The sequence below is a fragment of the Crinia signifera genome, chromosome 1 (assembly GCF_055691185.1).
Source record: "Crinia signifera chromosome 1, ASM5569118v1, whole genome shotgun sequence".
Lineage (NCBI taxonomy): Eukaryota > Metazoa > Chordata > Amphibia > Anura > Myobatrachidae > Crinia > Crinia signifera.
This window is the reverse complement of record NC_139217.1, coordinates 297,794,043-297,809,950: the sequence shown is the minus strand read 5'-3', so window position 1 is coordinate 297,809,950 and position 15,908 is coordinate 297,794,043. Positions and strand designations below refer to the sequence as shown.

General features: G+C 42.9%; 1 protein-coding gene across 1 annotated transcript in view; it reads left to right on the top strand.

Moving 5' to 3' along the window:
* RCL1 (RNA terminal phosphate cyclase like 1) overlaps window positions 1-14,296 on the top strand; it is a 45,672-nt gene extending 31,376 nt beyond the window's left edge. The window contains exons 8-9 of the mRNA XM_083186003.1: window positions 12,455-12,558; window positions 13,086-14,296. Of these exons, the coding sequence (XP_083042129.1) occupies window positions 12,455-12,558; window positions 13,086-13,233 (252 nt within the window). The 3' untranslated portion in view covers window positions 13,234-14,296. The remainder of the gene's footprint in view (window positions 1-12,454; window positions 12,559-13,085) is intronic.
* Window positions 14,297-15,908: the final 1,612 nt, after the last annotated feature.

Here is a 15,908-nt window from a genome sequence, read left to right as displayed (position 1 = left end):
ATACACGTGTTGAAACATTTCACTACCGGTAACACAAAAATAAAAATGGCATCCCAAATGTCCTCCCAAATGTCCTCCCAAATGTCCTCCCAATCATCCAGGAGAATGTATTCAGTGGAGGAGGCATATGCCATGCTTGCTTCTGACTCTGACACAGCCAGTGATGCAAGCGGGGAATTTGAAGGATTTGCCTTAAGCTCCTCTTCCTCCTTTGCTGATGAGGGACCCCCTCAAAGACGCCCCCGTAGATCAGCTGAGATTCCCCCCCCAATAATTGATCTAGTATGGACCCCACCACCAGACAATTTTGAGCCCCAGGTTCCTGAGTTTTTGGCCATGCCAGGAATCCAATTTGATTCCACAGGTCTCAGAGAAATTGACTTTTTCAAATTATTTTTCTCTGATGATTTTATAAATTTAATGGTGGACCAAACTAATTTATATGCCCAGCAGTTTATTGCTCAAAACCCCACGTCATCATTTGCTAGGTGGACCCCTGTAGATGCAGTAGAGATGATGACGTTTTGGGGTCTGGTGTTTCATATGGGCATAGTAAAAAAGCCAGAAATTAGGCAATATTGGAGTACAGATGTTCTGTACAGTACTCCATTTTACCGTATGGCCATGCCCCGGACTCGATTTGAGACAATTCTTAAATTCATACATTACACCGATAATGCACAGTGCCCACCCAGAGATGATCCCACCTTTGACCGGCTATTCAAAGTCAGGCCGGTCATTGATCATTTCAGTGCCAAATTTGAAGAGGTGTACATCCCTGAAAAATTTATTTGTATCGACGAGTCCCTTATACATTTTAAAGGAAGGGTTAAATTCCGCCAGTACCTTCCCAGTAAGAGGGCAAGGTATGGCATAAAAATGTATAAACTGTGTGAAAGCACCTCAGGGTACACCCACAGGTTTAGGGTTTATGAAGGGAAGGATTCAAGAATTCAACCGCCAGAATGCCCCCCCTCCCTCGTAGGTGTTAGTGGGAAAATTGTCTGGGATTTAGTGCACCCCTTCCTGGATAAAGGTTATCACCTCTATGTGGATAACTTTTACACTAGCATCCCCCTGTTTAAGGCCCTTGGTTCAAGAGGTACAGCAGCTTGCGGTACTGTGCGCAAGAACCAAAGAGGCCTCCCAAAAACGCACATTGCCCAAGTAATGAGAAGGGGTGAAAGCAGGGGAATATGCACCGAAAATATGTTGTTGGTCAAATATAAGGACAAGAGGGATGTCCTTATACTGACAACAATTCACGGAGACAGTACCACCTCCGTCCCTGTACGAGGTACCAGTACCCACACCTCAAAACCTAATTGTATCCTGGATTACAATAGGTACATGGGCGGAGTGGATCTTTCAGATCAGGTACTGAAGCCGTACAGTGCCCTGCGGAAAACAAAAATCTGGTACAAGAAGGTGGCCGTGTATATCATCCAGATGGCACTGTATAACGCTTACGTGCTATTCCGTTCTACCGGCCAGAGGGGGACATTTATGCACTTTCAAGAGGAAGTCATAAAGGGCCTAATATTTGGGAACCAGCAGGCAGAGGCCCCCAGTACTTCTAGTACTGGCCCCCGTATTGTACCAGGGCAGCATTTTCCTGATGAAATCCCCTCCACTGGAAAAAAGGGCAGGACACAAAAAAGGTGCAAAGTTTGCTATAAAAAGGGAATAAGAAAGCAAACTATTTTCCAGTGTGACACTTGCCCCGACAAACCCGGCCTATGTATAAAGGAGTGTTTTAAATTATACCACACATCTATGGAATATTAGGTTCATAATTTCACCGTGCTTCGGGGGTCTTGCTAATGCCACATAGCACCCACCATTCATTCCACCAGAATCTGAGCCGCAAAATCCAAAAATCACTCCTTCCCTTCTGAGTCCTGCCATGCACCCAACTGGTATTTTTTGGTCACATGTGAGGCATTGCCGTACTCGGGAGATATTGGGGCACAGATTTTGGGGTGCTTTTTCTCCTTCATACCTTCTGAAAATGAAAAATTTTGAGCCAGAACTGCATTTTTGTGTAAAAAATGTAATTTTTCTTTTTCACTGCCCACTTGTATCAAAATTGGTGAAACCCCTGGGGGTTTTAAATGTACACTATACCCCTAGATGAATTCCCTGAGGGGTGTAGTTTTCAAAATGGGGTGACTTGTGGGGGGGTTCCACTGTATTGGTGCTTGGGGGGTCTTGCTAATGCGACATAGCACCCACCAAAATTCCACCAGAATTTGTGCTGCAAACTCCAAATATCACTCCTTCCCTTCTGAGTCCTGCCACTTTTTGGTCACACATGAGGCATTGCCGTACTCGGGAGAAATTGGGGCACAGATTTTGGGGTGCTTTGTCTCCTTCATTCCTTGTGAAAATGAAATATTTTGAGCCAGAACTGCATTTTTGTGTAAAAAAATGTAATTTTTCATTTTCACTGCCCACTTGTATCAAAATTGGTGAAACCCCTGGGGGTTTGAAATGTACACTATACCCCTAGATGAATTCCCTGAGGGGTGTAGTTTGCAAAATGGGGTGACTTGTGGGGGGGTTCCACTGTATTGGTGCAACATAGCACCCACCATTCATTCCACCAGAATCTGTGCTGCAAAATCCAAAAATCACTCCTTCCCTTCTGAGTCCTGCCATGCACCCAACTGGTATTTTTTGGTCACATGTGAGGCATTGCCGTACTCGGGAGAAATTGGGGCACAGATTTTGGGGTGCTTTTTCTCCTTCATACCTTCTGAAAATGAAAAATTTTGAGCCAGAACTGCATTTTTGTGTAAAAAATGTAATTTTTCTTTTTCACTGCCCACTTGTATCAAAATTGGTGAAACCCCTGGGGGTTTTAAATGTACACTATACCCCTAGATGAATTCCCTGAGGGGTGTAGTTTTCAAAATGGGGTGACTTGTGGGGGGGTTCTACTGTATTGGTGCTTGGGGGGTCTTGCTAATGCGACATAGCACCCACCAAAATTCCACCAGAATCTGAGCTGCAAAATCCAAAAATCACTCCTTCCCTTTTGAGTCCTGCCATGCACCCAACTGGTATTTTTTGGTCACATGTGAGGCATTGCCGTACTCGGGAGAAATTGGGGCACAGATTTTGGGGTGCTTTTTCTCCTTCATACCTTCTGAAAATGAAAAATTTTGAGCCAGAACTGCATTTTTGTGTAAAAAATGTAATTTTTCATGTTCACTGCCCACTTGTATCAAAATTGGTGAAACCCCTGGGGGTTTGAAATGTACACTATACCCCTAGATGAATTCCCTGAGGGGTGTAGTTTGCAAAATGGGGTGACTTGTGGGGGGGTTCCACTGTATTGGTGCTTGGGGGGTCTTGCTAATGCGACATAGCACCCACCAAAATTCCACCAGAATCTGAGCCACAAAATCCAAAAATCACTCCTTCCGTTCTGAGTCCTGCCATGCACCCAACTGGTATTTTTTTGTCACATGTGAGGCATTGCCGTACTCGGAAGAAATTGGGGCACAGATTTTGGGGTGCTTTTTCTCCTTCATACCTTCTGAAAATGAAAAATTGTGAGCCAGAACTGCATTTTTGTGTAAAAAAATGTAATTTTTCATTTTCACTGCCCACTTGTATCAAAATTGGTGAAACCCCTGGGGGTTTGAAATGTACACTATACCCCTAGATGAATTCCCTGAGGGGTGTACTTTGCAAAATGGGGTGACTTGTGGGGGGGTTCCACTGTATTGGTGCTTGGGGGGTCTTGCTAATGCGACATAGCACCCACCAAAATTCCACCAGAATCTGAGCTGCAAAATCCAAAAATCACTCCTTCCCTTCTGAGTCCTGCCATGCACCCAACTGGTATTTTTTGGTCACATGTGAGGCATTGCCGTACTCGGGAGAAATTGGGGCACAGATTTTGGGGTGCTTTTTCTCCTTCATACCTTCTGAAAATGAAAAATTTTGAGCCAGAACTGCATTTTTGTGTAAAAAATGTAATTTTTCTTTTTCACTGCCCACTTGTATCAAAATTGGTGAAACCCCTGGGGGTTTTAAATGTACACTATACCCCTAGATGAATTCCCTGAGGGGTGTAGTTTTCAAAATGGGGTGACTTGTGGGGGGGTTCCACTGTATTGGTGCTTGGGGGGTCTTGCTAATGCGACATAGCACCCACCAAAATTCCACCAGAATCTGAGCCGCAAAATCCAAAAATCACTCCTTCCGTTCTGAGTCCTGCCATGCACCCAACTGGTATTTTTTGGTCACATGTGAGGCATTGCCGTACTCGGAAGAAATTGGGGCACATATTTTGGGGTGCTTTTTCTCCTTCATACCTTCTGAAAATGAAAAATTGTGAGCCAGAACTGCATTTTTGTGTAAAAAAATGTAATTTTTCATTTTCACTGCCCACTTGTATCAAAATTGGTGAAACCCCTGGGGGTTTGAAATGTACACTATACCCCTAGATGAATTCCCTGAGGGGTGTACTTTGCAAAATGGGGTGACTTGTGGGGGGGTTCCACTGTATTGGTGCAACATAGCACCCACCATTCATTCCACCAGAATCTGTGCTGCAAAATCCAAAAATCACTCCTTCCCTTCTGAGTCCTGCCATGCACCCAACTGGTATTTTTTGGTCACATGTGAGGCATTGCCGTACTCAGGAGAAATTGGGGCACAGATTTTGGGGTGCTTTTTCTCCTTCATACCTTCTGAAAATGAAAAATTTTGAGCCAGAACTGCATTTTTGTGTAAAAAAATGTAATTTTTCATTTTCACTGCCCACTTGTATCAAAATTGGTGAAACCCCTGGGGGTTTGAAATGTACACTATACCCCTAGATGAATTCCCTGAGGGGTGTAGTTTGCAAAATGGGGTGACTTGTGGGGGGGTTCCACTGTATTGGTGCTTGGGGGGTCTTGCTAATGCGACATAGCACCCACCAAAATTCCACCAGAATCTGAGCTGCAAAATCCAAAAATCACTCCTTCCCTTTTGAGTCCTGCCATGCACCCAACTGGTATTTTTTGGTCACATGTGAGGCATTGCTGTACTCGGGAGAAATTGGGGCACAGATTTTGGGGTGCTTTGTCTCCTTCATACCTTCTGAAAATGACAAATTTGGAGCCAGAACTGCATTTTTGTGTAAAAAAAATAATTTTTCATTTTCACTGCCCAGTTGTACCACAATTGGTGAAACCCCTGCGGGTTTGAAATGTACACTATACCCCTAGCTGAATTCCCTGAGGGGTGTAGTTTGCAAAATGGGGTCACTTGTGGGGGGGTTCCTAACTTTTAGCATGTTATGGTGCCTAGAAACCTACATGGTGCCTAAAAAATAATCTCATAAAAAGGAGGCTCCAAAATCAAGTAGGTGCTCCTTCTATTATGAAGCCTGTGGTTTGGTCACCGTGCACACTAGGGCCACATATAGGATATTTATGAAAACAAAAGAATTGGGGGAATCAATTTTTAGTCACATTTCTCTAGTAAAATGTACTGTGTTCCTTAGAAAAATGTATTAAAATTGCAAATCTGCAAAAAAAAAGAAATTTTGAAATTTCACCTACACTTTGTTTTAATTCCTGTGAAACACCTAAAGGGTTAACAAACTTCCAAAATGCTGTTTTGAATACTGTGAGGGGTGCAGTTTTTGAAATGGCATCATTTATGGGGGTGTCTCACATACAAGTCCCTCAAAGTCACATCAGAACTGAACTGGTCCCTAAAAAAATCAGTGTTTGAAATTTTCTTGAAAATTTGAGAATTTGCTATTCATATTGTAAGCCTCCTAGTGTCCCAAAAAATTAAAAGGAAGTTGAAATAATGATGTCAACATAAAGTAGACATATGGTCTATGTTAGTTATTCACTATTTTGAGTGGTAAGATTATTTGTCTCACAAGCAGAAAATTTAACATTTTGCAAATCGCTAAATTTTCCATTTTTTCACGATATTTTGGTATTTTTCACAAAAAAACACAGACTGTATCGACGAAAATTTACCACTAACTTGAAGTACAATGTGTCACGAAAAAACAATCTCAAAATCACTGGGATAAGTAAAAGCAAAAAAAAGTTATCCCCACTTAAGTGAGACATGTCAGAATTGAAAAAAAGGGCTCTGTCAGGAAGGCAAAAACAGGCTCTGTCAGGAAGGGGTTAAAAGTTCACATTCCACTTCTCCATGAAAAGATTGAGAATTGCTACACGGAGAGACACAGCGAAAATCACTTAGAAAGACGGCGAGAAGTGCACGTTGAATAGGGTTGCTCGCTTTTTGAGGCCAAAATTCTCCGTCCAACGCGAGAAAAGCACAAACTCTCCATAAAACATGGCAAATTTGTCTAATTGAATACTGCCCAATGTATTAAAGTTTCCCACACAAAAAAATCGCATCTCCAGCATTGCGAAATACTGTGAGCCTTCCGTTGCGGTATTTCCAGCTTATTAATCCAAATATACAGATCGCGAGCTCGGATGTACTAAGAGCAGTCGTGCAGGACAATAGAGATTTTAATTTCCCCATATATACCTGGTGAATTTGCAAAGTATAACACTTTTCCTTTCATTTACTCACAAAGCACACTGTTTAAAAAGCAGATTGCACACAACTTACATTAATGAAGACCACAGCCTGCCTCTATGCTCAGCCATCCACTCGATCACCCGTTCCTATCCTCTCTGGCTACTACTGCGCATTACAGCACCCATAGATGGGGATGCGCATATGCAGCAATCATGCAGCCAGCTAGACTAGGTGCGACCGCTAGAATTTTTTTTGCATACGGGGAAGACTAAGGCGGAAACAGCCGGGAACACCACAGACAGGCTGCGAAAACAGTGCAAGTAGACTGCTACAGCAATGCGGTAAAAAGTACATCCTGCCCTAAAACACCTATAGGTTTTTTTTTTTTTTTTAATTTTCATTTTGCCATGGTTTTTCTAAAAAAACATTCTTACAGACTATTGTTAAGCATTTAGCTCAGTAATTGCCATTTTTTTAATGGTTTTTGAAGCATTGACAGGTGTAGAACCTAAAGGTGCCCACACACAGTGTATTTTGGCCTTGCGATGCACGCTCCCCCTCACATCACTTAGCAAAGTACAAAAATACGCGCAGCCTGTACTTTTTGAACCATTCGATCTAGTTCAAAATGCACATTGTTGTATCCTATGCAATTAGAACTATATGCAATGCAGTTTAGTTTAAAATGCATGGAGCACATCACACCGTGTGTGGGCACCTAAAGTTTTGCCTGTGAAGTTTAAATATAAAGATTTGCAAAAGGAGTGTTCTGGGCAGTTGTGATGTTTTTCAGATCTTCACAGGGTATTGCAAAGCTAGATCTGTGCTGACAGGTCTTGGACACATTCACTATTACATTCCAAGTGTCAGCATCTACTTGGCTCCACACATAACAAGTGTTGATAGAAAGGCTTTGTTTTCCTGGTGTTATTCCTTAGCGTTGTGCCATGGTCTTTATGCAAGGCCTGGTATGTTACAGCTTTATTCCAACACACAGGCTTTTAAAGAAGGAAAACAACCAGTCCTAGTATCACGTCAAATCCATTTGTGTCTATGACCCTTATTCTGGTTCACTCTCAGAGGAAAATTCCTTCTCAAATGGACAAAACCATGTGCACTGGGGGGGCAGATATAACATGTTCAGATAGAAGTAGATTTGGGTTGGGCTTTTCTTCAGTGAGATCTATATTGCAGTGTAGAAATAAAGCAGTCAGTAGTTTCCCTGCACAGAAACAAAATAACTCACCCAAATCTAATTCTCTCTGCACAAGTTACATCTGCCCCCCCCCCATGCAGTGCACATGGTTTTGTCCATTTGATAAGGAATTTGCCTGAGCGTGAACCAGAATAAGGCCCTATATCTGGAACGCAACTGATCAGGTATTTGCATAGTGTTCCTTAAGGCCCATACACACTGGGCGACTGAACTGAAAGCCATTCAGTTTACTCATTTAAGCTACCTTCAGCTGGAAAGCCACCCACTGTGTACAGGTCAGCGATGAGCGATGATGCACGCTACAACATCATCGCTTACCACTGCCTGTCATCTGCTGGTATTGCCACAGATGAGCAACTGGACGGCTTTCCATAGCGCCCTGCCAGGGGATATCATCGTTATTTAGCCCATTGATTTTCCCCATCATCGGTCAGCATAAACACTGGGCAAAATTAGCAAACTGCATATCCTGTGTGTCAGAGTAGGTAACTGAAGTATATTGAACATGTGACAAGACCTCAATCAATAGTTTACATGATCACATGCATGAGAATGCTTGTTCAAAGGAAGGTTATCTGTGCATTTGAGTGACATTTTATTTATCTTATCTATCTATCTATCTCTCAGACTGATTGCACCGCACACACTTTTTCATGCATTTCTAGCACTCTCTTGGCACTTGCAATGTGATGTGGAAAATTTGCTTTATTTCAATTTTGGTTCTGCTTATAGGCTGCTGTATTTAGTAGAAAATATTTGTATATTTACTAAAACTCACATGTCTATGCTGTGTTGAAGGCAGGCTACACCTAAATCAGTTCAGCTGTTTGCAATCTCTGTATTGACATGCAATGCTTTACCAGAAATACTATCTGTCACATTTCCCCTCTTATATATATTTTTTTTGTTTGTTTTATCTTGTTAAACCTCTGTGTAAGGTCTATAAACCCTCTTTTAAGGGGCTTTAGTGAAATGTACTCGAAAGTCCAAGCTAACATTTTGTTGTTCAACTGAAGGCACCCCACACATGTATTTTGTTTCAGTTAATAAATACCAGTAAGGCTGCTTGCCCAGTAAGCATAGCAAACTAGTGTGAAGATGACACAGTGGACATTGAAGTATAGGACAAGGTCGAGGAGAATTTTTCTTTTTCTCATTTTGGATAGGGGAGGCTAGAAGGGATTACCTAAAGCCTAACGCAGGTAGGATTTTACTTTGTGCCTTTCAGCAGCAGGCATTTGCAAGTGCTGTGCCTGTTTCTGATGACTCTTTTCTGTACAGGACATGGATACTAGAAGCCGCTTTGCTGCTTGGTTTTGTCAGTCAGCTGAGCTGCAATATGTATGTTAGTTTTCTACCACAGCAGTCCTAACATTTAGGTTTGGTCTTAGGACTCTTGAGCACAGTTGGCATTGTAGTTACCATCAATAGAAACTGCCCAAACACCAGTTAAACAAATATTTTTATGTATTTTTCTTTATATAAATTCCCTCTGGCTTGTTTTACCTGACTTTGCCCATACTGGGTTTTATTAGTTGTATTTGCTGCATCCTTGGTTTTTAAATAGATTTTTATCTGTTGCATCACTATCCAAAATGTTCCATGTTTAATATCTTGCATGGAAAGATCAGCAACTCTGTCTCTATATATCCTCATCTTGCTAAAGGCATGTCTACAATATATATGTTATATAGCAGGAGAAAATATGGGAGGGGGAGTTTTTGGTGTTATGCAGTTTTTCTTCATACCCTTCTAAGCTCCAAAAACGTGACCATTCTCTTGTAAGAATTCTAATTTACACTGTGCCTGTTCTATTACATCAGTTTGGGAAAGTCTTACTAGTCCTAGGCCATACTGCAATATTTTAAGGCAGGGCTCGACAAACCCCGGGTGCCAGGTCACCACCATAGCGACCATATTTTGCTTTCTGGCGACTAGATTCTGAGAGGTGTGGTGCTCCTGCCTGCTTAAGCCACATAGTTGCGGATAGCAGTCTCACCTCCTCTCAGCGGTGATCAGCTCCGTCTCTAGCAGCAGCTCCGTCTCTGTGCGAGCAGCTCCTTCAACCCTCCTGCTAATTGTAAGTATTACTGGCCCATCTCAGCATACCTCAGAGATCCGGCCCTCCGCGCCAACCCCCCCAACCCGCATTACTCTGTCCTCACAAGGGTGTTAGTGAAGGAGCTAGTGTCAGTCACTGCTCCTGCGCTGTGTGCGGAGGCTGGCTATTTGAATCCCGCTCCCTTGCCTAGTGATGGCACTAACATCCCGGCTGTGGTCTTTGTTAAACAGAGACCTTAGCGGCGGGGCGATCCCCTCTGCTGAGAGTGGCTCAGCAGGGCGGGACTGGCATCTGCAAAGGCGGACCGTAGAGAGGTGACAAGCAGTCTGTTGCGGCATGAGACACATAGCCGGCTGTTAGTATATTCTATATTTTAAAGCAGCGCCACCCGCCAATCGGAGCTCGGGTGCCGGTAGCTGGGGTCAGTGATTGGCTGACAAGCTCCCTCCATATTTCAGATGGCTGCTGGGGTCATTGATGTAGAAGCGCAATCTCTGCTTATCCCCTAACATAAATTTGGAGCATCATCACCAGAAGAGGGCAGGACGGTGAGCATTACTGGTGCTCTACATCTGTCACTGCTGGGAGCATTATAATATAATGCCCCCAGCAGTGACACAGATGTAGTGTATAATGATTAATACTGTGTGTCGCGGCCGGGGGCTTTATATGGGTGTCGCGGCCGGGGGCCTTATATGGGTGTCGCGGCCGGGGGCCTTATATGGGTGTCGCGATTGTAAGGTTGAGAGCAGGGCCCGTCTACCCTTTGACTGTCTGTAAATACCCTGTTTGTTGTATCACTGTCTCGCTATATAACAAACTTAATAAATAAAATAAATGCTGGGGAATTTATGGCTTTGGCACTATTGGGATAATTATATCTGTGTCACTACTGGCAGCATGGCACTACTGGGGCATTATTACTGTACAATGTGCCCTGCTTGGTGGTCAGCACCCTGCCCAAAAAAATTCCTGAAGTGAACACTACCTGCCCGCATAGCTGAGAGCAGTTCAGCTCCGTCCTCATCAGGTGTCAGTCCATGAGCTGGTATAGTGACAAAGAGCAGGTGTTTGTTTTTTTTTTTTTTTAAATGTGATATTCTGAAAGGGACAATCAGGGTTAATTTTATTCGTTTAGTTTGTCTGGCTCCTACACTTTTGTCCTGGCTCCTAGATTTTAGAAAAATTAGTCAAGCCCTGTTTTACGGACATCCGATTTTCACGGTACTCCTTTTTATTTCTTCTTTGTGTTCTCCTGTATAGAGGTTTGGGAGCTGTAATAGTCACCTAAAATGTACGGAAACCATGTTGTAGGATAGGACGGCGTAAAGAACACATGCATTACAATATGTGTTCACATGGTGTGGCTGTGCTGCCCTTGAAATCTGGTCGGCAGAATCTGGCCACAACACGGTGTGTGACCACCCACACAGCCTCCTTTCAGCCAAGTGGGTCCCTCTTGGTAGCTGTGTTTGGCCCCAGCATAAGAACATCTTATTCATCTTCCCTAACTCTTGATAAACCTGTCTACACTGTGCTAATATCACCAAATAAAGGTAGTATAAGTAAGAGAACTGAAACCTCCAGATGGGGAAATTGGTGTTTATAGAAGTTCCACAGTATTTAGGCCAAATGATTGACTGGTACAAAAGGTCAACATAACAATAGTTGACAAGTTTTTTTTTTTTTTTTTGTATATTTGTTAATATGTAACCACCATCGGTAAGAACGTGCACCCTCTGCAGATTATTATTCCCATTCTATTTAGTAAATCAAAGGTAAGAATAATCCATCAACCGCGTCGACCATTGAGCACTGACACTTTGTGCTGGTCTATCATTTGGTGTCAACTTAGACATTATCATACAGATACCATTAAAACGTATATGGGTATGGCTAGTTGTAGTGATTTGTTTTATATATGTAGTTTCTAACCAAATTTTTTTTTAATCATTCCTGCCTTGTCTGTCTACGCAATGCACATTGGGCCTTATTCAGATTTCATTGGTACTGCGCGCATTCGCACGCAGTACCGATGTTGTGCGTCTGCGCAGGCCTGTTTCTGCGCATGTGCAGGCGCATGGTGCGTGCACCCACGGTGACCTTTCGAGTCGCCGGGTGTACGCACCCATGGCAGCGAGGGGGGGGTGGAGATGGGCGGGGAGCGCCGGGCTGCCCCATTACCATATGGGAACGCCCAGCGTTCCATGGGCGTTTCCATGAGAAAGTGACTCGGGTGTGTGGGCCAGGTAGCTGACATCACCGGATGTCAGCTGCCCGCCCATATCACGCCAGCGTGCACGCTAAACTAAGTAACTCAAAAGTCACTTATATAAGCGTGCACGCTAAACATCATTCGATGGTCACCGACCATCGAATGATGTGGGCGGACACCCCAGCAAAGCAAATGGATGTTTATGCAAAACAACCATTCGCTGCTGTGCGGGCGAAGCCGCACTTTGCTGGGGGGGCGTGCGTTCGCCGGGCGGGATTTGGTGGACTCGCAAGGCTGCGAATTTGCAGCCTTGTGAATCAACCTGAATAACCCCCATTATGTGCATACGTTTCTGTGTTTACCAAATGGTCTGCTGCTGTTGATTAAATCATGAGACTGGAGGCCTGCAGTGTAAAGACTCACATGCTTGTGTTTGCAGGGAGGCTGTGTGGATTCAGTGAATCAGAGCTTGGTTGTACTGCTTATGACTCTTGGGCAGCAGGATGTTTCCAAAGTCTTACTCGGACCTTTGTCTCCTTACACGTGAGTTTGTGTTTACAATTTTTGTTACCATGTTGCCCAGAATTGTCCTCTTAATACTACCATGTTTTATAGGGCATGTCCACTCTCTTGGATAATATGTAACACTTCCATACTATGTATCTGCGTGGTTCCATGTGGAGTCTAAGAATGTGAACTGCCCTTTTTCGGTTATCATGGTACCGGTGCTGTATGCATGTAAGGTACAGTACTGTGATAACTGAAGAATGGTGGTGCCATCAAAAGACTGGCTGCTCGTGGTTTCAATACACAGGACAAAGACCTCATTGGAGACTCTTTTATATAGTTATATGCATAATAACATTAAGTTTTACCTTTATTGTGGGATTGTAGGCACATAAATAATATGATGTGTACAAATGCCTGCGATATTCATGTGTGCTAAAATGAAGAACATTAATAGACTGAAGATAGTGTTGCCAAGTAACTAAAAGAGGATATGTAACTCTTTTGAGGAAGTTGTTTTGTTTTTAACCTTCTCTGTTTCTGTGTGTGTGTGTGCTTGACAGGATTGAGTTTTTGCGACATTTGCGGAGCTTTTTCCAGATCATGTTTAAAATTGAGAGCAAGTCATTTGAAGAACGTAAAGGAGCAGAGAAAGTCCTATTGACATGTGTCGGCGTTGGATTTTCCAATCTCAACAAAACCATTAAGTAATGAAAGCAAGTTCTGCTTAAGACTGCTATGAGATTCTGAGAACAGGTCTGTCATTATGACTTTACCAAAGTCTGAATCACACAACTACTAGTGTTGGCTCATCCACAGTAACTGGAAGTCTTAGCTGATCTATTTAAAGGTGCAGGTTTTTGCTCGCCAAACTAATAGGAAATGGACCTACAAAACAGACCCTTGGCAGATTTTGTTTACAAAAACACTTAACATGATTTCTGTTCATCCAAAGCCATGTACTGAGAAAAATGTGTCTTGCAATTATTTAAAGCTTATTCCAGGAGTTCTGGATACAGCTGTAAATGGAGATGTAATTCATGTTTTTATTTATTTTTTAAAATTTTTTATATTCTCAAAAAAAAGTCAGCTGTTAAACCACTTTCAGATTGTCTGCATTCCTTACATATGTTGTGTGAGTATTGTTGGTCTCTTTAGTCCTTGAACTGCTTGCACATATGCATATAACTGTTCCACAGATTTAAATTGAACATTTTCAGCTTACAGAAAATTGGCCTAGAGCAGTGGTTCCCAAACTGTGTGCCGTGGCACCCTGAGGTGCCTCAAGACACTTGCAGGGGTGCCTTGGATTGGTGTTCCAGGACCAATTCAAATTATTTATTCAATTTAGTAGGAAAATCCTAATATGGTGGCTGCAAATTCTGTCCTTCACCACATAACTGAATCGAAGCATGACATATAAACACAATTTAGTTCATTTAATATTTCTCAATAAGTAACTTTTGGCCTAGGGGTGCCATGAAAAAAATTCTGATACACTAGGGCGCCGTGATTCAAAAAAGTTTGGCAACCACTGGCCTAGAGGAAATGAATTAGCACATGCCATTTCACCTTTTATACTTTGTATAAATGGTTAGGTTTTTTACCAACAAATGTATATTTACCTGCAAGAAAGCTAGAACCATTAGCTGATCTATAATGCATTGTCTGATGTGGCCCTGGTTGTACAAGCACCTTATGTGTGATGTTAGCCCCATGTACAGCGAACAGTTTCACTCAGAGATGAAAATAAACTCTCTGTGTGTACACCTGACATGCTGCATTGTGAGTGCATTTTTCATTCTGTGAGAGAGCATTCAGTGCTCTTGATTCTGCAGCTGGGTGTGGCCACTGCTGAGTTACCGAAAGCAGGGTACGCCTGGCCCATTCTCTGGCTGTACTGAAGCCAGTGGCTGCCTTTCACATTGACTTTCTCTGCCATCCCGCTTTACTTGAATGTTATTCAGCTGAAGATATTTACACAGATGGGCTGATGCAGCGGCGGATCATAAAAGCCAGCGGGAAGCATCTTTTTAACACAATGGGCGGTATTCAATGAGCCTGATTCGCCATGTTTTTATGGCGAATTTGTGCTGTTTGGCGAATTTCTGACTAAAACGGTGAATCACCCTATTCAATGACCACATGGCGAATAAATTTGAAAGTTTTTTTCACCATGATTCACCGAGTAGCAATCGCTATCTTTTTATGGTGAAGTGGAATGTGAACTTTTAAAATAAAGTGTTTTGTTTTTTACATTTGGTGTCAAAAAATCAGGAATTTTATTCTGAGGAGGGGCATGCTATTTTTATTCATGTGCTGTAAGCACATGAATATATATTTAATTAAAAAAATATATATATTTTTTTTACACAGCAGCCAGCAGGGGGCGCCGGAGCCGAGCCGCTCATTACATATTCATATATTCACTGCACCCGATCGTTACGATCGGGTATAGTGAATATACGGTCCCCTGCTGGCACCCCCGGGGGGCAGCCTGTGCTGCCTGGCACCCGGGGAGCCCACCTACCCCCCACAAAGTTCTGGGGCATGCAGAGAGACTTCCATCTCTCTGCCTGCCACCGTCCTCAGGCTCCCTGCGGCAATCGCCGCAGGAGCTCATATTCGCCAGTCAGGGGCAGCGAGTCCCTGACACGTTGAATACCGGAGCCCGCCGGCTCCGGAACGTGGCGAATGTGCAGCGAATCCTAAAAAGGATTCGCTGCACCTCGCAGGCATTCTCATTGAATACCGCCCATTACCTTTTCTTAATGCACTTGATCATCACTGCACAGCTGATGCAGCTGTGAGATCTCCCTACATTTATTTATTAGGCTCATGGGATGAGTTTATATATGGTGATGCTCCGGAACCGTACTATGGTAATGGGCTACAGTTTTGTCATACTTCTCAAACACAATTACATTGTTAAAAGGAGCAATAATAATGAACAGGTTCACTGAAGTAATACAAACAAATCCTGAAAATCAACCTGTATCTATGGTAATCTGTGTCGCATCATTACCTACATGGTGAGAAATCGATATGTGCCAACAGATGACTGGAGGGGATCTAGAACACCAATGGCCATACCGTTTTCTGGTAATAGTAGATAGTTTTCTACTCTGGGGTCACCTTACAGACTATTTGCCAAAAGACGAGAGTTGGTTCTTTATCTGCAATGTTTTGTGCAGAAAGAGTGAGATGCTTTTCATTGTGTAACCAGTTACTTCTAATTTATTTTTATGTATACTATTGTAGAGCACGATGATATCTGGTAAGTACAATCTACCATATGGTTACAGCGAGATAGCTGCTATTAAGGTTTGAGACCATAAAACATAGGGAGAGGCACAAAGAGGTAGGATAACCTGTAATTTCTCTAC